Here is a 20,441-nt window from a genome sequence, read left to right on the forward strand (position 1 = left end):
GGGCCCTCTGACCTGAATGGCCGTTTATAATAGCGCAAGTTAGAATTCTGAAGGACAATTTCGAGACTATTCACGAGAACACCGCCTAATCCGAATACATTGTCGGCAGTCGTGTAATCGGAGCGGCTGGGTGCAGTGACCGGCTGTGGCCACTAGAGGCCTCCCTTCGGCCCGCCGGTCCGTCTGTGTTTACCTCTCAGCCCAGCACCGCTGAACCGTGGCCAGCTGGACACGAACCACCATCCAGAGCCTCAACCAGCCCGAATAATACTAATGTAAACCAGCTGGCGTCCAGCCTTTGTGGATGTCCCGCAGAACTGTGCGTTAGCGACAGCGTAGCAAAGGTGAGGCTATTTTGTTATTTCCAGGAAAAACTACAAACGCTCAATGACAACACGGCGCTTAGCTAGCTGTTAGCTTGCTTTCCTATCCCGTGATGGAGGATTATGAACATGGCGCCCTCCAAAACAAACGAGTGGGCAGCGAGACACATCAATGTGCTTCTGTCTGCGGTGAATCGCGGGGCTCCGTTCGCCTCAAAAGAACCGGTTTGCTGCGTCCGTGCTGAATATTGGTTCGACTCCATGACAACTCGGCTAACTTTGGTTAACACACCTGCAGCCGTTAGCTACGTTGTTTCTTTTTTTAACGAACATTGCTACATAGATTTTAGGACGTCGTCCTGTTCCGACAGCCAAGAGTTAATGGTGAGGTTCATTTGAATGCTTTTTATGTTTAATGGCTTATGTTTGAATCGCCCAGATAACCTGGGCTGGGACTTTTCCGACGCTAGCTCGCTCGCTAGCAGCGTTAGCTGACAGTTTGGTGAATTGCCGTGGCCTTCTGACGGCAGTTCTTTGTTACCGGTCTAAAAGTGATGTTTAGTCTTTTATTTGATTTCAACATTTGTTGAGGCTTCTTGTCCCCCTTGTCTGAATTCTGAACCGTTTCATTTCCTCGAACTGGAGCGGTTCTGGGAGCTGTCTCACGATATGAAGACCAGCGAAGCTTTTTTGGAACCACCAATATTTCCTGTCGCCATCAAAACGCGGTGGATGAATTAGGTTTGATTAGATGGGTCCTCGCCGACCCTCTGATTGGCCTGCGGCGTTGCACACCTTGCATGATTGCCTGCAGCTGTGCAGAGGCGCCCTGTCCCCAGAGGCGTCCTGTCCACACGTGGACGGAGACGCGTTCACGCCACCATGCTGTCCCCGCAGATGCATGAGGAGGACGCGGATCTGCAGCCGGAGGATGAGATCACGGAAACCCTGGTGGAGATGAAAGTTCTGCTGCCACCAACTTGAGCGGGAAGCTAAATTTAGAGGTGGAATTTGGGGCCCATGTGGCAAAGATTTCTGACTGTGAAAATTCGATAATGTTTGTGGTCTGCCAACGTGCAAAAGTTGAGTTCACATCCCTAAAGTGGAATATAAAGCTCTGCTTTCGGTCACAAGTGGCCCAAAAGCCACTACTAATCTTCCGTGTCGCTGCTTTAATTTTGACTCCAACGTGACACCTCAGGTTTCATGGATGTCCGGAGGAGGACCGAGCAAAATCGGATTTAAATTCTTCTCTATTTGAGGAGCGCCGGGCCAAGCCGAACGATATTGTTCCGAACCTTTTCGGAGCTCTCTAACAGCTTTGCTTTTGTCTTCCTTTGACACTTGATGCGCGTGGACGCAGGACGAGTCTGGGAACGAGATGCAGTGCAGCCGTTTTACTGTCTGCTGCAGAATTCAGCCAGGAACAGCGACCATAAAGACCCTTAAAATGGAGATGATGCTTTTTAATGTAGTAAATAACAAACTCCCGGTGGATGCTGAAGGTGTGCGGCTCAGCAGGAGCGTTTCCTCCGCTGCTCTGCTCTCAACTGCCCTGCTCTTATTTTGAAAGGGCGTGTTTACGTTTAACTCCCAACTGGTCTGTGTGTTTCTCCCAGTTGTGATGAATAAGGAAATCATGTCACGTGTGATGAAGAAGAGGCAGGCCGACCCCAAGGTGGTCCAGTACGTGTGGGCGGCCATCGAGGTCATCCGGAACCAGAAACAAATCGCCAACATGGACCGAATCTCCAAGTGAGTCTGACCGCGTCCGACTCCTTGATTTGACCCTCGCTCGCTCCGACGTTCCTGACGAGGAATACTGGCTGTTGTCATGGCAACCCCCAGCAAGGGCATAGCAGCCCTCCTGCTGTTGGCCAACACCTTTGCTGATCAGTCGAAGCGGAGGATGAATAAATCTCTCGTCTCTCAGAGGGAATTTCATCTCCTCAAAGAATTCAATAATTACCATGACCACAATTTAGCTTAATGGTTATTTTAAATCGGACTAATTGGGCTCCGTCTTTATCCAGTTTTTAAAATTTACAATGGGCTTGCAGTACCACTTTGTTCACGCTGCCTCCCTCCCTCCACCTGCGCAGGTACCTGAGCCGGGTGTTTGGCATGCACCCCAAGGAGACGGCCCGCAGCTGAGCCTGGCCGTCAAGGACGGCCTCGTGGTGGAGACGCTGACCGTCGGCTGCAAGGGCTCCAAGGCCGGCATCGAGCAGGAAGGATACTGGCTGCCCGGCGATGAGATGGTACGTTCCCGTCACACCAGAACCACACCAGAACCGCCCGACTGAGCAAGTGTGATAGAGTAAATCTGAATTCCGTCTGTTTAGAACTCCTAGTTCAGCTTTGACTCGATCTAGACATCAGCAATAGTGCGGTTAGTCAGGTCCCTTCATGCTGGCCTGGTTTAAGACTGGTCACCTGAAAGGGGTTCTGAGAAGATCCCTGAAGTTTGTCGTCATCACACAATGCTCAGTCCCGGCCCGTGGGCCCATTAGGCCGCCACGGTGCGGGAGCTGAGCTGGTTTTAGCCGCCGCTTTTTTTAAACACTGCTCTCTGAATCACTTGTAATCACAGGAGCCGAAAGCCGAGGGAAGCAAGGTAAGAGCTGCATCGTTATTTTCGGGGTCCCCCCCCCCCCACACACTAACATCCTGTGAGCCATCGGTCCCGCCACACGCAGCACGCTCGCCGGTCCGACTGAACCCTCCCTGTTAGCATCAGAGCTAACGTCGCTGTCGCGCTGCGCCTGCGTGTGGCTGAACTGGTGGCGGTGCTCGGTGCTCGCTACTCATCTGCAGACGTGCACTAGCGTGCTCACACGCCCTCCTGGGCGACGCCCCCCCCCCCCCCCCCCCCCCCCCCCACTACCACTACAATCCCATCGATCAACCATCACACTGGTGACAGCCGTGCTGCTGCGGCTGCAGGTTGGTAGCGAGCCTGTGTAGTATCTTGGTAGTTGTAGTTCTTTCCAGAAGATGAGGCATGCGTAGCTCCGCCTGTCCTCGTGTCGCCGATGAGTCGGGCGGAGGCGAGGAAACGGTCCCGCTCCTCGTGTGTGTGTGTGTGTGTGTGTGTGTGTGTGTGTGTGTGTGTGTGTGTGTGTTCCTGCTGGTTACTCGGCTGACTGACTCTTCCAGGTTCTCGGCCACTCGGGGGGGCAGTTTGGCTGGGGGGGTTTGGATCAAGTCCAGCCGACCAATGCAGCTTTTTCCGCCTAAATTCTCCAGATCCGATTGGTTAAAGTTCCAAAGTTTGCAACGTGCTGCCAGGAGTCGGGCGGGATTAAATCCAGATTCGCCCACAGATTCCTTGGGAATTTCCAGCTGAATCCAAGCAGCAGGTTCTCGTGACGTTGATGCATGATAGCAGACGTGATGTGTTGGTTTGGCCTCGTGTGTGTGACTGTTCCTGGTTCGGGTTTGTTCGCGTTTCTCAGCGTTCCTGAGTAAGAAGTCCAAACGCTGTTTGGACCTTCGGTCCTGTTGAGCTGCAGGTCGGAGCTGGGTGGGCGGATCCACAGGAGGAAGAGACTTAAAGTTGATGCTTTGGGTTCTTTTCTAATAAAATGATGTTTCTGTTGAGCTTTACTCATTCAGACCGTCTGTGGGACGGTTCTGGTCCAGCTCCAGACAGGGTCGGGCCATCACGGAACCTCAGCTTCTGAAATTTATCTTCATTTATTATTCGTTTATTCCCTTTGCTTTAATTGTCATTTTAAACATGAATCAGTATGTTAATATTGGCCAGTTTGGGCTGATGGAGCAGCCTGGCGGTTCTTCGGTACCAGATGATCTCAGATGAGCTGGTCGGGCCCAGTGGGTTCTGTTGCTGCTCAGCTTTATTTTCTTGAGCTTGTTCTGATGCTCCGACACTGATGGAGTCGTTTGTGACACCAGGTCCATTTCCTCCAGTTTTGCTTTTAACTTGGAGACACTCGGACTTTGATGTTGCTGGTGAAAGATTCCCGGGAACCAAAGTGTCGCTCCTTTGATGTTCAGTCAGCCACAAAACCGTCGGAGCGCCATCGCTCTGGTCCCCCCCCCCGCTGTGGTCGGCGGGTCGAGGGGGGGTCACCCAGACTTGTTCTGTGCTGTGTCTCGGCAGGAGTGGGAGGCCGAGAGTCACGACTGGTACTGCTTCGAGTGTCACCTGCCGGGCGACGTCCTCCCGTGTGACAACTGCTTCCGGGTTTATCACCTCAAGTGTCTGTCGGAGGAGTTCAAGCCCAGAGACGGAGGGTCCCCCTGGCAGTGTGTGGTCTGCAGGGTAGGTGCTCGGGAACTTCTCGTCTTCCTGCTGTTTCCCTTTACCTCAGACCCACATTCTTAAAGCTGTGAGGACAGAAACAGCTGTCGCCACGGGCAACAGGCGCCAGTGGCTGCAACTGAAGGGTGCTAATGTTCTTATTCAGAGCCTGAGCTGCTCTGATTCTCAATGTTGTGTTTTCTCCGTGTGCAGGGAAGTAAAAAGAAGAACCTGAACAAACAGGAGATGGCTAAATATCTGCGCTTCATAGTCCAGCGTATGAAGGAGCGGGTGAGATGCTTGTGTCATGTTTGAGCTTCACGTAGGCAAAGGAGACAAAACTCAGAAGCGGGTTGGACCTGTTTGCAGGCCGTGGACCTGAACAAGAAAGGCAAAGACACTAAACACCCCATGTACAAACGGCTGATCCACACGGCGCTGGACGTCTCGAACATCCACGAGGTATCCGTCACTCCAGGAACCCCAACGGCTGCGCTCGAAACGCACCGCTGACCTCACCTGTGCTTCTCCCTCAGAACCTTTCTGAAGGAAACTACAAGAACTTTGACGAGTTCAAAGCCGACGCTCAGCTGATCCTTCACAACACGGCCATCTTGTATGGAGGTGGGTACACACGCATGTATGGTTGTGGAGTGTTGGTGGGTAACCTGGACGTGAAGGTTCTGTTCTAGTTCACATTAGGTCAACGGCTGGAGCTGGTCCACCCAGTCAGCTGGGGTCCAGTAGTCTCACTTTCCTGGTGGTCTGAGTGTGTTTCTGCTGTCGGACGTTTCAAATCGGCCCGTTTTGTGACCGTTTGTGTGTGTTTCAGTCCACAGTGACCAGGCGGAGATCGCACGGCTGCTCTTCAGCGACACGTGTCACGAGGTAACGCTGGAACCGTCTCCTCACGCGCCGATCTGCAGACCTGACGCTCACCTTCTTTTCTTGTCTTCCCCCGTCGCCGTCCTCTTCAGCTGAACGAGTTGCTGTTGTGCAAGAACTGCTTCTACCTGTCGAACGCTCGGCCGGACAACTGGTTCTGTTTCCCCTGCGTGAGTGCAGCCAATCAGAAACACTCGTTCAGTCTGAATGACATTTGTCTCAGTTGAAGGAAACAATGAGTTCCATTATCTGTGTGTTTATTTTATCACCTGGGCAGGTGCCGACCCACGACCTGGTGTGGGCCAAGATGAAAGGGTTCGGTTACTGGCCGGCCAAAGTCCTACAGCGGGAGGACAACCAGGTGGACGTTCGCTTCTTTGGACATCAGCACCAACGGTCAGCAGAGCTGACGGCTCCAGCACTGTCTAGAGACCTGCTGGTTTTATTTCTAATCGCCCCCCCCCCCCTTCTACAGAGCCTGGATCCCTGCAGACAACATCCAGGACATCAAGGTCAGCGTCCAGCAGCTGCAGGTGAAGCGGAGCAACGGCTGGAAGAAGGCCTGCGAGGAGCTGGAGGTGTACCAGCGCTTCCTGCGAGAGGGACGCTTCTGGAAAACAAAGATGGACGACGGCAGCACGCCACACCAACACAGTCAAAGCCAGCGGCCGCCGCAGGAGGGCGGCGGGAGGACGGACAGACTGGAGCGGACCGACGAAGCCGAGTCCAGCATCTCGTCCACCAGCAACGAACAGGTGCGGCATGTAAGTCTGTCAGCATCAGGGGGGTTCTGAGCTTTGTGGAGCAGTTTCTACTGATCGGAGGGAAGTTAGTGGCGCCCCCTGGTGGCCTGGCGCATAATTGCATAAAAACGCGTTATAGTTCCTATTTCATAGAAACAGCAGAAAATAACATGTTTATGTTCATGCTGAAACATTCAACTCTGAGCTATCTCACCGTTCTGATCTCTGCACTGGTTGTTTCCAGCTCAAGGGCAACCAGGAGCCAAAGGCGAAGAAGAGCCGCCGCTCTCAGATGGTCGAACCCAAAGAAGAAGCCAGCGTGAGTTCAACTTTTCGTGTCTCGCGTCTTGATTCCAGTTGAAAGGAAATTCACTTCCATCTTGTTGCCCTTCGTCAGGACCCGGAGCCCGAGATGGAGGCGGTGAGCTCCAGCCAGGAGATCCCCGTTTCATTGGCGCCGCAGCAGCCGGAGAAGCTGTCGGTGTCAACGCAGACCAAGAAGGCCAACGGAAGCTCGCCGCGCACGCTGCACCGCAGCACGCAGACCAGCAGCGACGGCGCCTGCCAAAACATGTGTCACGAGAAGTACACCAAGGTCTTCAACGACGTCAAGGAGATGATGAAGGCCGACAACAAGCGGGAGACGGAGCGGGTGGTCCGGGAGGCCCTGGAGAAGGTCCCCGATTATCATCATCTCATCACTCGGTTAACTATGGTCGGCTAAAACACCTCCGCTCTTCCCTCAGCTCCGAGCAGAGATGGAGGAGGAGAAACGTCAGGCGGTCAGTAAGGCGGTGGCGGGCGCTCAGGCCGAGATGGAGCGGAAGTGCAAACAGGTGAAGGAGAAGTGTAAAGAAGAGCTGGTGGAGGAGGTGAAGAAGCTGGTGGCCCAACACAAACAGCTCACCTCCCAAACCAAGAAGAAGCAGTGGGTGAGTTCAGGCTGCAGAGCTTTGATCTTCCACATCTTTGGTGTTTCTGATTGACACCTTCCGCGGGGGTAACCACGAGGTGGAAGCGTCCTGATGTCGGGTTGGTGCCGCTGTGTTGCAGTGTTATAACTGTGAGGAGGAGGCCATGTACCACTGCTGCTGGAACACCTCCTACTGCTCCATCAAGTGTCAGCAGGAACACTGGCACGCCGACCACAAACGCACCTGCCGCAGGAAGAGATGAGCCGGCCCCGCCCCCCTCAGCCACAGCTCGCCCTTGGCTCCGCCCTCAGTCAGTGTCAACATCAACACACACTTCCTGCTTCTTAATACACCTACTTAAAATTTTGGACCCATTTTTTTAATTTCTTTTCGTAACGTAGGCGAGGTTTTGATTCTGCGTTCATCTCTGACGATGATTTGTGGTCTTTGTTTTCTTCGTTGAGAAAATGTTTTAATCGCGGACGAATGTCCAGACTCGTTCGATAACCCGGAAATTTGCTTAGAAACCTGGAAGCACCTTTGAAACTTCTACCTGAAAGGGTCACAGGGTCACGAGGTCGGCCTTAAGAGACGCCGGCAAACGAAACCTTCCCCAACGTGAACATCGTTGTGGCTGTAGTGGACGCTACTCTGCACACGCGTGGGGGCTTTTTTAAACGACTGTAAACTTTGGTGGGAAGTTCATGTTCTCCACCCCTGAGGGTCATCATCCATTCACCCCAAAAATGAAAATTCAGTCACTTTAATCTAGTTTTAGGAATCGATGAACCCTTTGAAGGGTCAGAATGGACCATCTTTGAGGACTTCAGTGCAATATTAGGACAGCTGAGGTGCACCCCCCCCACCCCCCCACCGGTGAAACGTCCCTCTCACCTTTTAAACTGAAGGTTTCAGCGTCTCCTGACTTCCTGTCTGAGATTACAACATCCACTCGGAACCATTTTGGGTGGCGGATGAATCCCCATTTGTTCAGCAGAACATGAACTAAGTGACTGTTCTGAACAGTGATTTTTATTTTGGTTTGGTCAGTCCTGTTGCCTAGCAACCTGTAACTTTTAAAAGTTCACCTATCTTAGCTTCCTCAATTTGAGGATTGAAATTTTTAAATTGATACACATGTGCAGTTAGGTCTGTACATCTCTCGTTTGGGTCATGTGACCCCTCCAGGCTTCCGTAGGTGGTCCACCTGCTGCAGCTCTTTGGTTCTGAATCTGACGAGAAGCTAATGACTGAATTTACATTTCTGGATCTTTATAAAGTGTCTTATGAATCGTACATGTACAGCAGTGTTTCGGTTGCATCTCCAAAGTTCTGTGATCTGACTTTGGTTTTTGCTGACTTCATTTTCCGCCGCTTGTATTATTGCTAAAACCGTCCCGAAGCTCCTGGAGGCGGCGCCCTCGCTTCCCTCGCTCCTCTTTACTCTCCACGGTTTTTTCCAGACTTTGTTGTCATTGTGACGTTTGGAGACTTTTTTCAGCCTCCAGCTGTGCGACGTTGATGAATCTCTGCTCTGTTGGTGGTCGGTGCCCTTTTTCTTTCTCACCTTCGCGAAGCTTCGTGCATGCTGGGAGTTTCTTCATCTTCATCCGGAGCCTGGCTGGTGGGGACGGATGGACCAACTGTGTCGGGGCTTCGCCTCTCAGCTTCTTAAACAGTCTTTTACACTAAATTAATCATCTCTGTGGATTTTATCCTAAAATACTGAGACTTCATGGTATTGACCAAATGGGATGGATTTAGGAAACAGTTTGTTTTTATTATTGACGTGTGTTTAGCTCCTGGATTAATCTGAGACATCTCAGAACAAGAAGTGGTTACACGAAGAGCGCTTCCTTCCTGACCCTCTAGTCACACCAGGGCCCCTCCCGTTGCCCAGCAACCGCGGCAGCCACAGACAGCAGGTGTAGATGTTGTTTTTTGATATTATTTTTAAGATCTGGCTTTCTAAAGTTGTGAATGTCATTGGGCGATGTTGACCATGCATGTTTCAGTCCAGTGTTTTCATTTGTACCGGGACTCGTGCAGCCGTCCGCTTTCATTATCGTTGAGCGTGCAGTGAATTCTGGGTAATGACCGCTTCGCCGAAGTGGCAGCGGTGTGTTCAGGTGTCGTCACTTTTGTTTTCACGCCTCTGTAGGTAAATGCAGCGCTGCATCTGTGTTAGACTTCTCATGTTTTTAGATCCGATGTGTGAAAGCAGAAGTTTGGTCCCAGCTCTCCAGTTAAACCGCGCCCCCCCTCCTTTTACTCATCATTGCACTACGTGTAAATAACCCCCCCTCCCTCCGTGGACTCTGTAAATAAACTCTGCTTTTATATCATCAGCCTCTGTTGCCACGGCGATCAGTTTGTGTTTTGAAGTCATCGTTGGGAAGCTGGTTTCTGCCAAAGTGATGAAAGAGAAAATAGTGCGTGATGAGCAGAGATTGTGAGCAGTTCTGGAGCCAGAAACCCTGGGGGGTCACCTGTGGACCCGCGGAGCCAGAGACGTTTCGCTGTTGTGCCTTTAATGATCGACACGTGACTAAAACCCGACAGACCTAATCGCAGGATGTGGGACGGGTTTTGTAGCAGAAGGGTGGCCCAGACTTCTGACCAGCAGGTCACTGTGGAGCTCAATGATCTGATCTGATCCGATTTGGAAGTTTTTATTCCAAACTTCAGAGTTTTAAGTGGCTGAGACTCAGTTTCGCGTCACCTTGGTAGAAACGAGCTTCTGCCGATGGAAACCAACAGCGATCTCATCGCAGAACCATTTTTATATTCGTCCATCCAGCCGTGATGATTTTGGTGTGAAAGTTTCTGGAAATGTTTCCATCATTCCAGTTTGTGTCCTCGGATTTTTAGCTGCATGAGTAAAAGGTGTGTTTATCCACGGCTGTTCTTAGATCTTTCTCTCCAGTTGCACTTCAGAGTAACGCAACAGGACGACTTTCCTGATCTTCTGCTGACTCTTTTCCAAGTTTGAGGAAAGTTCTCTGCATTAATGGAACTCTTCGGTCCTCCACACAGCACTACATCACGTCCTGCGCGTGCTTACAGAGTATTTCTGTGTGAAACTCTTCACCTCCTCTCATCTTCTGTCCATATGTAAACTATTAATTGTGGTTTAACATTTTTATATGCTCTTGTCATTTTTGATGCTTTAGCTAGCAATATGTATATAAATATATTCTATGTGCTAACATGGAGGAAATAAATGTATCAATAAGCTCACCTGTTTGTGTCTCTTGAATTCAAATTCAGAATAGTTAAGAAATGTAATAAGCTGTTCTGGTTTCCAACGTTAAGTTGAAGTTCTCTTTTTTTTAATTCATCAAGATGAGATTTTTGGTGTGCCCAGAATTCTTTTAAACATTAAATGGACACGAATCGACAAAAATATGGGACATCTGAGGAATGTCTCAGTTTCCAGTTGTGAGGAATGTGACGCAACTTTTTCACCTGCTCCACTCGGATGCGGCAAGTGTTTTTCCCTGAAGCAGTAATCTGATTACTCTGGATGATGACAGAATAGAACTGTTACAGTTCTAGAGACTGACAGCTGTAATCAGGACGCTGGTTCTGGAAAATCCCAGATGGCAATCCTTAAACTGAGGTAAGGCTATTTATACTTCCGTAGTTTTGTGAAGGGGCACCGTTTGCTCGATCCTGTTCAGTGTTGTCCAGATTAAAAAGTTGATATTTATTTGATCGCCTATAAATGGGAAGAGTGGGGGAAATGTCCAGCAGGGGGAGACACGTCGTTTTATCTGGCATGTAAAATGTTACTCAACAAAAATAAAGGAAAAATATCTTTTCGTCCAATTTTAAAAGACGTCTGATTCACTTGAATGTTTTTTTTTTTTTACATTTAAATCAAGTCGACTTTTGCACGTAACCTTTCGTTGGGTTTGTTGACGTTTTTCAGGTGTTTGAGAGTTTTAGACTACCGGTAATTTCCAAATTAACGCCGGCTTATGTGCAGGAATATCGCGGTAGTTGATTTTATTTCCATCACATCCGATTTCTGGTTAACTGATGCAATTAAACCGACATCCGTCTCGTCCCGAGTTTTTAAAAATTTCTGCTGAACGTGTTGACAAATAGTTTTGGCAGGGTTGTTAAAATATCTGTTTATTGATAGACAGTATAAAATCAAGGATTTTCAAACTAGGAGAAACATTTTTCTGATAAATGCTGAAGTGTCGATCTTTTTTTCAGGCGGGCCTTAATGGTACTTCCTGTTTCCTGTTGTAACGTCACGGTCCGAGGCCCGATTGTCCGTGTGGAAACTTCGGAGCTTTTCTGACGTTCCGGATAAAGATTCTCGGGTGACGCTTCTGAGATGGAGACTTTCAGGTACAAATTCAATCTTTATTCCTTTGTTCTGAAAATGATTTCTGATCCAACTGGTGGTGGTTGTAATTTGCTCTCAAACCACCAGAGATCAGCAAATTGTAGCTGGGACACCCCGTAATTTTAAATTTAGTTAAGGTAAACTGTTGGCAACAAACGACAAAATTAGCAATTAATTTAAATCCTATTTTCAGTTTTATACATCAGAACTGAACCCTTTTTAAATAAGTACTGGCTGCATTAACCATGTAATTTGTGTATTTTAGTGTTAAACTGAAACTAGTGGTTTCCACTCGAGAAACACGCTCTGTACGAGATAAAAGGTACTTTTGATAAAACATGTTTTTCATTACACTAGTTTAGCTGTTATGGTTCAGAACTTGTGCAGTAAAAAAAAAAGTTTTTGACCATCACGCAGGACATCATCTGTTCTAAATCCTTTAATCGTCTCATATATTCCATCATCAAACATTTCTATTTTCAGAAAACACTTGAGCGTGTTCTCCTCCAGATATACTTTTGTAAAGTTTTTATATCAACAAATATTCAAGAGCACACATTCCTGAACATCTTGTAATATACTTTTAAAGGAGAAACAAAATAAATTAAGTCAGTTTATTTTTGTACATACTTACATGATATGAATTTGTCACTGTGCTTCATTGAAGCATGTTTGTACGTAAAAATAAAAGGCTGCAGATGTTAGTTTAGCACACGGATTTCCTGCTGAGATGGACGCGTCCCGAGTTAAAAATGTTAAATGTGTCGTACCTCAAAGAAAATCTGAAGGGTCGCTGTGATCACAACCGCACCGTTCTGACATCATACAATTTCTTTCTAAGAAAAGAGCCTAAAATACAAATCGAAGCCAAAACAAGATACTTCACTGGAGAATACAAAATGAGCCACACCGCTGACGCTTCCACCATGCTAAGCTAACGATTGTCCTCTGTTGCTGCACAAGTGCCACTTTAGGTAAACATTCAATAGAAATATTGGTGAAGCTTTCGTCTCAGGCTACGTGTCAACTGCTGCCACCAGGAAATGACCTCACAGGGAGAAAAAGCTCTGCACTTCCTGTCCCACTGATCCACCTCTTTTTATTTCTTTTCCAGCCCCAGGAGCGCCGTCCTTCAGGTCACATGTTGTAGGCCACATAGATGGGATCCAGCTGGTCAGCTAGGAATCCGTCCCTCAAATGCATGCGCTGCTTCTCACCACGGGAGTTGATGGGGATGACGCCGATGTCGACCACAACCACCACACCTACGATCAGGTAGTGTTCCTCCAGAACCACGTTAGTGACCAGGGGGACCAGGTCCAGGGCCTCCTGTTCTGAGCCGTCCAGCTCCACCACCACCACCAGCAGGTTGGTCCAGGTGAACACAGCACTAGAGGAAAGAGAAGAAACATTACTTCCTGTCAGCACCTCACAGGTTTGTGGGAGAAGAGGAATGGATGACAGGAAGAGAGAGGAGAAAGGAGAGTAGACAGGGACAGGACAGAGGAGAGGAAGAGAGACGATCGGAGATAAGAGGGGAGCAACAGAATGAGGGGATGGACAGACATTGGACAATGAAGATGTAAGATAAGGGGAGGGAGGGAGCGGAACAGGCCACTAGAGGGAGAGTTGAGTTGAGTGGAATGAGTTAAGGATGGTGGTGGTTAGCACTGTTGCCTCACAGCAAGAAGGCCCTGGGTTCGATCCCCGGTTGGGACTGGGAGAGGGGAGAGGGATAGAGAATGGAGCAGCACAGAGGAGGGGAAAGGAAAGAGATGTGAACACAGTGATGAAAGAGGAGTAGATAGATGGGGAGAGGAAGAGAGATAAAGGGAGGAGAGAGACAGACATTGGACAATGAAGACATAAGAGGAGGGAGACAGAGGAAAGGGACACTAGAGGTTGAGTGGAATGAGTTAAGGATGGTGGTGGCACGGTGGTGTGGTGGTTAGCACTGTTGCCTCGCAGCAAGAAGCCCCCAGGTGGGACTGTGAGAGGGATAGAGGAGGGGACAGAAAGAGGAGATGAAAGGAAAGAGATGTGTGGAGGGACAGAGAGGAGTGAAGACAGTGATGAAAGAGGAGTAGATGGAGGGGAGGAGACGGACAGTGTGTCAGCAGGTGTCCAAGTGTCTCACCACTCCGTGATGCTTTTGTGCGTCCTGATGACGGAGGTCTCGATGTCGATGGGATGGTATCGCATCCCTCTCAGCTCCATGGCTTCCTCCAGGGCCCCGACCACGTACAGAGCGTCATGTCGTTCTGCACACAGTCAACAGACGTCTGAGGCACTGCTGCAGCCAGCCACCAGGGGGACATCCTGGACTCAACGCTAAGATGCAGCAGGTCGCTGTGTTACGCCTTCCTCTGTCCTCACCTCCACTGGCGTCCGTCAGCTCGGTCCTGCGGAGGAAGCCCAGGTATCCGGTCCGAGCCCAGACAGTCTGCGTGTCTCCGAAGCTGAGCCTGGAGCAGAAGTGGTCCGACTGTAGCGCCTCATCGCCGTAAACGGTGAAGTAGCCGCTGGCGTTGTGGCCACTGTGGACCCAGATCTACAAACACATGCGCGCACGTACTTAAGGCTGTTTGCTTCTGAATAAACTTCAACAGGATAAACATGGAGATTTCGTGTCAGTTCTTTTCCTGAAAATGTAGCTCCAGCAACAACAGGAAGCTATTTTTGCTGCTTGGTGTCAACATTTACTGTCAGCAGCAGTTTAATAACCAGGTGCGTGTTTGTCTCCCCCTGGTGGTGAGAACTGGTAACACCAACAGGTGAGTTTAACCTACGGAGCAACAATTCCCCACCAGTTCAGCCAATCAGATTCGAGTAGAAAAGTGACGCCTACCTCCCCCAGATGTGACTCTCCCATCGGTCCTTTGGTCTCTGGGTTGGCGATAATGATTCGAACACCCGGCAGGATCTGAGCAAAAACCCAAGACAAAAACAACATTGCTTTTCCTTCCGTACTTTAGCTGTAGGGAAACAGAACACTTTGAGGGGTGTCACCTTCCCCGACTCCATCAGCGGCAGACTGTGTGGCGACCCCCGCTCCACCAGTCTGACCCTGCGCAACAAAAACACGATCGATCATCAGCAGGTCGGCGCCACGTTGCCAGGTGAACACGTGGGTTGTTGACTCACCTGTCATGTCGCAGCGCTCTCATGTCCACGTACACGGTGGTGGGGTCGGGTCCCGAGGTGCCCTGAGAAACACGCCAACGTTTACTGGCAGTGTAACGAGAGCTGCTGTGTGTGTGTGTGTGTGTGTAAGCAGGTTCTCCACACAACGAATCCCACAAGATTTTTTAGTGAGCAGCAGGTAGAAGAGGCGGAGTCACAGTAAACCCGACACACCTGAGTGTTGTAACGTATCAGACTGATGTGATTAACATGCAAAACAGAGGAAAGAGGAGGGGAAGGAGCGCTGATCCCGAAGGAAAAAGGAGGACGTTGCAGTAAAAGAGAAACGCTTAAACATTCGAGTGGGAAACCAGAAAACTTCAGGTTCTTCTGCATGTGTGTATCCATGGAAACCTCAAAGCCAATCAGAAGACAGGTCAAGCACCCCGTTGTCTTCCTCCACCATCCCAAACCAGCCCACCACCGCACACACAGCGGCATGCTGGGAGTCAGACCAGATCCTCACGGATCCGCTACGGCGCCGCCAGCGTTGCCTGGTCACACCAGAAGCAGCAAAAACCAGAGATTTCATTCACGTGAACTTTAGCGAGACACAAAAAAGCCCTTCACATCCTGAAGGTGCTGGTGGCCTCCTGTGGATTGTGTCTTGATGGTTCACATTAAATCAATGAAGCCTTTTGACCACGATTTTCTGTGAGTTGATTTTAAAGACCGTCAGCAGAGTCGCTGGTGTGACCAAACAGAATTGCTTCGTCCGTCATGAAAACCTCAAACAGCACAGGAGATTAACGAGACGCGGAAAAATCCTAAAGTTCTGTCTACATCTGAAGAGTGACGTGCTGAAAGCGGGGTGGAGGTGGCGGTTGTTGGTGGGTGTCGGTTCCCTACCTGGTCAGCAAGCTTTCCCAGCCTGTGAGGCTGCCGCAGCAGTCAGAGACGGGGGGGCGGAGACAAAACCAAGTATGAGAAATGTGGGCGGAGTTATGATTCAAACAAGGAAGGACAGAAGGAAAACGTCAAAAATAGGAAAACTCAACAAAACAAGCAACCGAGACTCGAGGAGTTCAGGCAGCGTTGGTTCATCAGCGGTTAGTTTAGTCTGTGGTTAGTTTAGTCTGTGGTTACACAAACCCGAGGCTGAAGAACTGAATCAAGTTAACGAGGCTGATAGTTTATGTGGGAACATTTATCATCTAAAATCTGGAGCCAGAAGAGAAAGGATCTGACACTAAATTAGAAATTCCACAATCGCCATGAATATGAATGGAAACTGAGGTTGAGAATGACACCTGAACTCTTAAAAATATAACCAGAAATGACAAGATGAAGCTGAAAGATCTGAAGGTTTGGGATGAGGAGGGTGAGGAGGAGAACGCTGATCTAAGATTCTGGAGTTTACCAGCCGACGGTTCCGTAAACTCGACAATCTTTAAAAACGAGCCGACCAACAAAAACCCGGTTTCCTGCTTCTCTGACAAACTTCAGCTGTTGCTCCTCATGTGGAGCTTCATCCAAAAACAACCCTCACAAACCTTCGCAGGTCCGTTTCGTGGAGGTCAGAAAACTACAGTAAAAACCCCAAATCTGCATTAATGAACGAGGAGGTCAAGTTCAACACGAAACGTCCAAACGTCTAGTTCGCCGTTCCTAAAATCCACAACTTCCAGGCCGACCTGGACCAGACCGAGCGGGACGGAGCAGAAAGGCGTCCACCCACCTGCAGACAGATCGCCAGGTTGACCCGGCAGCCGAAGGAGGTGCTGACAGCTCTGGGGTGGAGGCCCAGGTCCTTAAAGAGTTTGGAGAAGGACTGCGTCAGCGCCGTCCTGGGACGCTCCTCCGCTACCACCACACACGTCCGGACCCGGGACAAGTCCAACCCTCGAGACTGAAGATCAGAAAAATTCAGCACCAAACCTTCTGTGAGCGGTTGCGTCAGAGCTTCTCAGGAGGGCGACCTTCAGAGCGTCCGTCTGCAGGCCCAGACTTTTAGTGCACAGCTCCATGACGCTGTAGGAGCAGAAGGTGTCCCGGACCTTGTACTGACTGACGGCCGACAGCCAGAGAGACGGGTTCACCTCCAGCTCGGACGGAGGGATGAGGATGGACTGGTGACCCGAGTAGACGCTGCGGAGAGGAACCAGAGAGTTCGAACCAGCAACCAAAAAGCTTCGAAAGGAGGATTCTGCTGAACGTTTGTGCTTCCGTTGGTGATTATCTGACCTGCAAAGGCACCAGAGGACGAAGCCCAGGCCGCAGTACGGGTCCAGGCAGATGGCCACCTCCCTGGACGGATACAGCTCGCACTGCAGCTTGATGGAGCGGCAGAAGGCACTGGTGGAGGTGTGAGACAGCTGAGCAGGAGAAGGGGGTTCAGTTCAGCAACAAACAGCGGTGAGTGTGTGTGTGGGGGGGGGGTGCACCTTGACTCCAGCGAGCATGCCCGTGGTGGAGACGCTGAAGTCCAGGTACGCCAGCGTGTCAGAGATGGACGGTTTATGCAGCACAGGAGGTTTTTTCTTTGGCAAATCATCTGAAAGGAAGCAACAACCTGCTGCAATAACGTGGCTCACAGCAGGATTCAAACGTCCCAGCAGCTGCTTCTCGGACTCTGGAGGTTCGGGTGTGTGTGTGTGTGTGTGTGTGTGTGTGTGTACCTGTGTCCAGGACTGGAGGCCACGTGCGGACGTCGACGGCGGCGGACGCCTCCTTGGACCGGAGCAGTTTGCAGACGGTCTGTGAGGTCATCACGCAGACGGAGCGGCTGACCTGCAGACACACAGCGGAACAACCTGACGACCACCAACAACCGAGCCACAGCTCCGCCCCCAACGGCGGCGGAGGGACGAGGCCCCTCCCATTCCTTCGCTTCAACTGGCTGATGTCATCACGATGCTGTTGACAGGATCGTTAGCGTAGCGTGAAATGAAGATGATTCACCTCCACGATCATCTTGACCGTCGGCAGCGTGGTGGCGATGTTCTGAGGGTGGGGCGGGCGCACGGTGATCGGCACGCAGCCGGCGTAAAGGCAGCCATAATAGGCCGCGATGAGGTCGACGCCTGAAGGACGGGAGAGACGTCAGGACCAAACACCAGTCACACAGACAGGAGACTGGTCTGAACTGGTGTTTACCTGGAGGGTACACCAGCGCCACGTGGTCGCCGTCCTGGAGATGAGCTCGCTCCCCCAGCATGGCGGCGATCTTCTCTGCTCTCTTATGAAGCTGAAGACAGGTCAGAGAGCCGGCGATCGTACCCTGGAGGAGGCAACACACACACACACACACACACACACACACACACACGCGCGCACACACACACACACACCACACACACACACACACACACACACACACACACACCATCTTTAAAAGGATGACGAAGATGGCGATAGTTGGCTTTGGTGATGATCACGTGATCCTCTGAGATGCAGGAACAGAAATTGTGACATGACAATGGCGTGTGTGTTTGTGCGTGTGTGTGTGTTGTGTGTGTGTGCGTGTGTGTGTGCAGGGTGCCTCACCCTTGCGTTGAGCAGAGTGTACAGGACGTGGTCTGGTGTGGTCTGTGCTCTCCACTGTAAGACCTCTGACAGGAAGAGGAACTGAAAAGATAAAAGTACACGTGAGCCTGTGGTGATCACTCACTCACACACACACCGTCACACACACACACCATCACACACACACCGTCACACACACACCTTCCTTGCCTGGTCATTGTCTTCCATCTGGCCCAGATCCCTGCCGCTGGCCTGAGCAATCCTCTTCCCAGACACCAGATTCCCAACCATCACAGAGGCTGGACCAATTTCTGAGGAAGAGGAGGTGAGGAGAGGAGGTGAGGAGGTGAGGAGAGGAGACGAAGGGGCCACAGCCGTCTCGCTGCGGCAGCCTCGCCGTACCTGGTTGTTTCTGCCGCGGTTTTGGCAGGTTGGTGACGCAGGTGTGCGGACACATGAGCACGTTACAGGGGTGCAGCGCCCCCTCCAGGAAGAGCTGCTTGGTCTCTGACAGGTGGATGCCACCCAGAGGAGTCTTGGGCAGAGTGTTGGAGGGCACCAGAGCCAGGCAGTACACCCCCACCTGGTGAATACCGTCGATGGCCTGCAGGGAGGAAGATGGAGGGTGACTCAGGTGAACGCGCCCCCTCAGGCGACCTGATCCGTGAGTACCTGCAGTACTCGGCTCATCCACTGGAAACTGTCCTCCTCCGTGGAGTCGGGCCGCTGCTCGGCCACCACCACGATGCGTTCATCGTGGAGCACCGTGATGGAGAACACGGCTATCCTGAAAGGCAGCAGCCACAGGTGACGCTCTTGTTCTGTCGGCTTCCTGTGCTACACCAGGACCCGGCGTTCCCGTACCTGCCCCTGTAGACGAACTTCATGGGCTCCACGGCGAGCGCCGTGGCCACGATGTCGTCGGCGCTGTGCCGTCGTCCTCCAACCGCCATCAACCCGTCCATTTTCCCCGCCACGAAGATGAGCCCCGCAGGTCCGATGAAGCCCAGCAGGCCCGTCCTGGTGAAGGGGAACTCGCTGATCGGAGCGCCACCGTTCGAAACCGGAAACACCTGCGGGAAGTTAAAACATCCCATTAAGAGGCTCAAAAGAGATTAAAAACACAAAAACAATTGTCTCACACTCACCTCAAACATGGTCTTGGTCATACCAGGCAGCCCATAGTAGCACGTCCCCGTGGCAACCGTGCAGACCACCAGCTCTCCGATCTCGTCAGCTCTGCAGAGGTGTGGAACTCCTTCTGCTTTCACCGCGCACATCAGAGCTGCGGGCGAGACGCCAAAGGGTTCAAGCATCTTTCTGCCTCCGCCCCGGGGACCCGTATCCCCGCTCTCACCTCCGGGCATCACCGAGCCCACGTCCTGCAGCGTGAGCACCGACAGCTTTTCCTCCGAGTCGATCCGGATCACGCCGTGGCTCAGATCCTGCATGGACAAAACGCCACGTCCGGGAGGAGCCACGCCCTCGTCCAGGGGCCTGGAGGAGCAGAAACAGCCAATCAGGTCAGAGCACAGCTGGTGGAGGGAGGTCCTGCATCCCTGTATCGACCCGGGATTCGGGTTGGTGGGAATAACAAATGTAGCTAAAATATTTGTTAAATAAGGGGTTTATTATTTTGTGTATTTGTGTGCATGTGTTTCTGTCAGTGCGTGTGTGTGTGTGTGGACCTTCTTATAGCTACAGTCAGAGCCTCGGGGGAGCTTGCACAGGGACATATGACCTCTGACTTGAGCCCTTTAGACTGGAAGACGTTGAGGAAGGCGTCGCAGGACGAGATGGACCCTGAAGGTGACGCAGGCAGAAGCAAACAGGGACGATCGTTAGGAGTTCCTCTCAGGCTGCTTATTTGAGCCCTGAGTTTTGTCTGGCAGGGTACATTTGGAGCGTAACAGGCGACAGTGTTGGGATTGACAGTCCTTACAGGGATTGGAACCATCAGCCACCACCAGCATGCGCAGCGAGCTGAGGTTGACGTCCCGCTGGTCCCGGTGAGCGACCAGGGCCCAGTGCATGTCCCGGGACTTCACACAGGCCACCTTAGCTGCACGTGGAACGTCACACATCCAATAACATTAAAATCAAAGAGTGATTGTAAGAATTAAAAGTGTCACAACTCAGCAGGATTGTCTCCTGTTCATTGATCATAGGGGGGTGGGGGGGTCTCTACTACCTTTGTACTGGCAGACCTTCTGGATCCAGGACAGAGGGTTGACCTTCATGAGGGCATAAGGGATGCTGATGACGTGCATCATGTTCATCACGCTCTGACACACGTGA

At 51.1% G+C, this 20,441-nt stretch overlaps 2 protein-coding genes across 8 annotated transcripts in view; one reads left to right on the plus strand and one right to left on the minus strand.

The window, feature by feature from the left end:
• Positions 1-153: 153 nt before the first annotated feature.
• On the plus strand, positions 154-10,372 carry zmynd11 (zinc finger, MYND-type containing 11). Its single transcript, XM_057057375.1, is given in 17 exon segments — positions 154-344; positions 1,943-2,078; positions 2,426-2,466; positions 2,469-2,584; positions 2,917-2,940; positions 4,450-4,611; positions 4,804-4,881; positions 4,960-5,052; positions 5,127-5,214; positions 5,423-5,478; positions 5,568-5,645; positions 5,753-5,871; positions 5,951-6,239; positions 6,463-6,537; positions 6,616-6,894; positions 6,965-7,150; positions 7,272-10,372. Coding segments are annotated over 16 exon segments (1,938 nt in total). The 5' UTR covers positions 154-344; positions 1,943-1,947; the 3' UTR covers positions 7,395-10,372.
• A 1,544-nt stretch (positions 10,373-11,916) lies between these two features.
• The window catches only part of LOC130539183 (disco-interacting protein 2 homolog C), a 59,474-nt gene continuing 50,949 nt past the window's right edge, over positions 11,917-20,441 (minus strand). For 5 of the 7 annotated variants that reach the window (XM_057057364.1, XM_057057360.1, XM_057057365.1 and 2 more), the window contains 24 exons: positions 20,335-20,428; positions 20,086-20,205; positions 19,832-19,946; positions 19,501-19,640; positions 19,292-19,428; positions 19,008-19,216; positions 18,816-18,930; positions 18,546-18,747; positions 18,345-18,454; positions 18,165-18,245; positions 17,775-17,898; positions 17,580-17,701; positions 17,297-17,408; positions 17,063-17,172; positions 16,863-16,993; positions 16,598-16,766; positions 16,357-16,527; positions 15,528-15,557; positions 14,640-14,701; positions 14,505-14,562; positions 14,344-14,418; positions 13,872-14,046; positions 13,633-13,756; positions 11,917-12,885 (listed from right to left, as the gene is read on the minus strand). In XM_057057364.1, the coding sequence (XP_056913344.1) occupies positions 12,633-12,885; positions 13,633-13,756; positions 13,872-14,046; positions 14,344-14,418; positions 14,505-14,562; positions 14,640-14,701; positions 15,528-15,557; positions 16,357-16,527; positions 16,598-16,766; positions 16,863-16,993; positions 17,063-17,172; positions 17,297-17,408; positions 17,580-17,701; positions 17,775-17,898; positions 18,165-18,245; positions 18,345-18,454; positions 18,546-18,747; positions 18,816-18,930; positions 19,008-19,216; positions 19,292-19,428; positions 19,501-19,640; positions 19,832-19,946; positions 20,086-20,205; positions 20,335-20,428 (3,039 nt within the window). In that variant the 3' untranslated portion in view covers positions 11,917-12,632. The remainder of the gene's footprint in view (positions 12,886-13,632; positions 13,757-13,871; positions 14,047-14,343; positions 14,419-14,504; positions 14,563-14,639; positions 14,702-15,527; positions 15,558-16,356; positions 16,528-16,597; positions 16,767-16,862; positions 16,994-17,062; positions 17,173-17,296; positions 17,409-17,579; positions 17,702-17,774; positions 17,899-18,164; positions 18,246-18,344; positions 18,455-18,545; positions 18,748-18,815; positions 18,931-19,007; positions 19,217-19,291; positions 19,429-19,500; positions 19,641-19,831; positions 19,947-20,085; positions 20,206-20,334; positions 20,429-20,441) is intronic. The other 2 variants (XM_057057361.1, XM_057057362.1) reach the window with 2 other exon arrangements.

The sequence above is a fragment of the Takifugu flavidus genome, chromosome 15, assembly GCF_003711565.1.
Source record: "Takifugu flavidus isolate HTHZ2018 chromosome 15, ASM371156v2, whole genome shotgun sequence".
NCBI classification, from domain to species: Eukaryota; Metazoa; Chordata; class Actinopteri; order Tetraodontiformes; family Tetraodontidae; genus Takifugu; species Takifugu flavidus.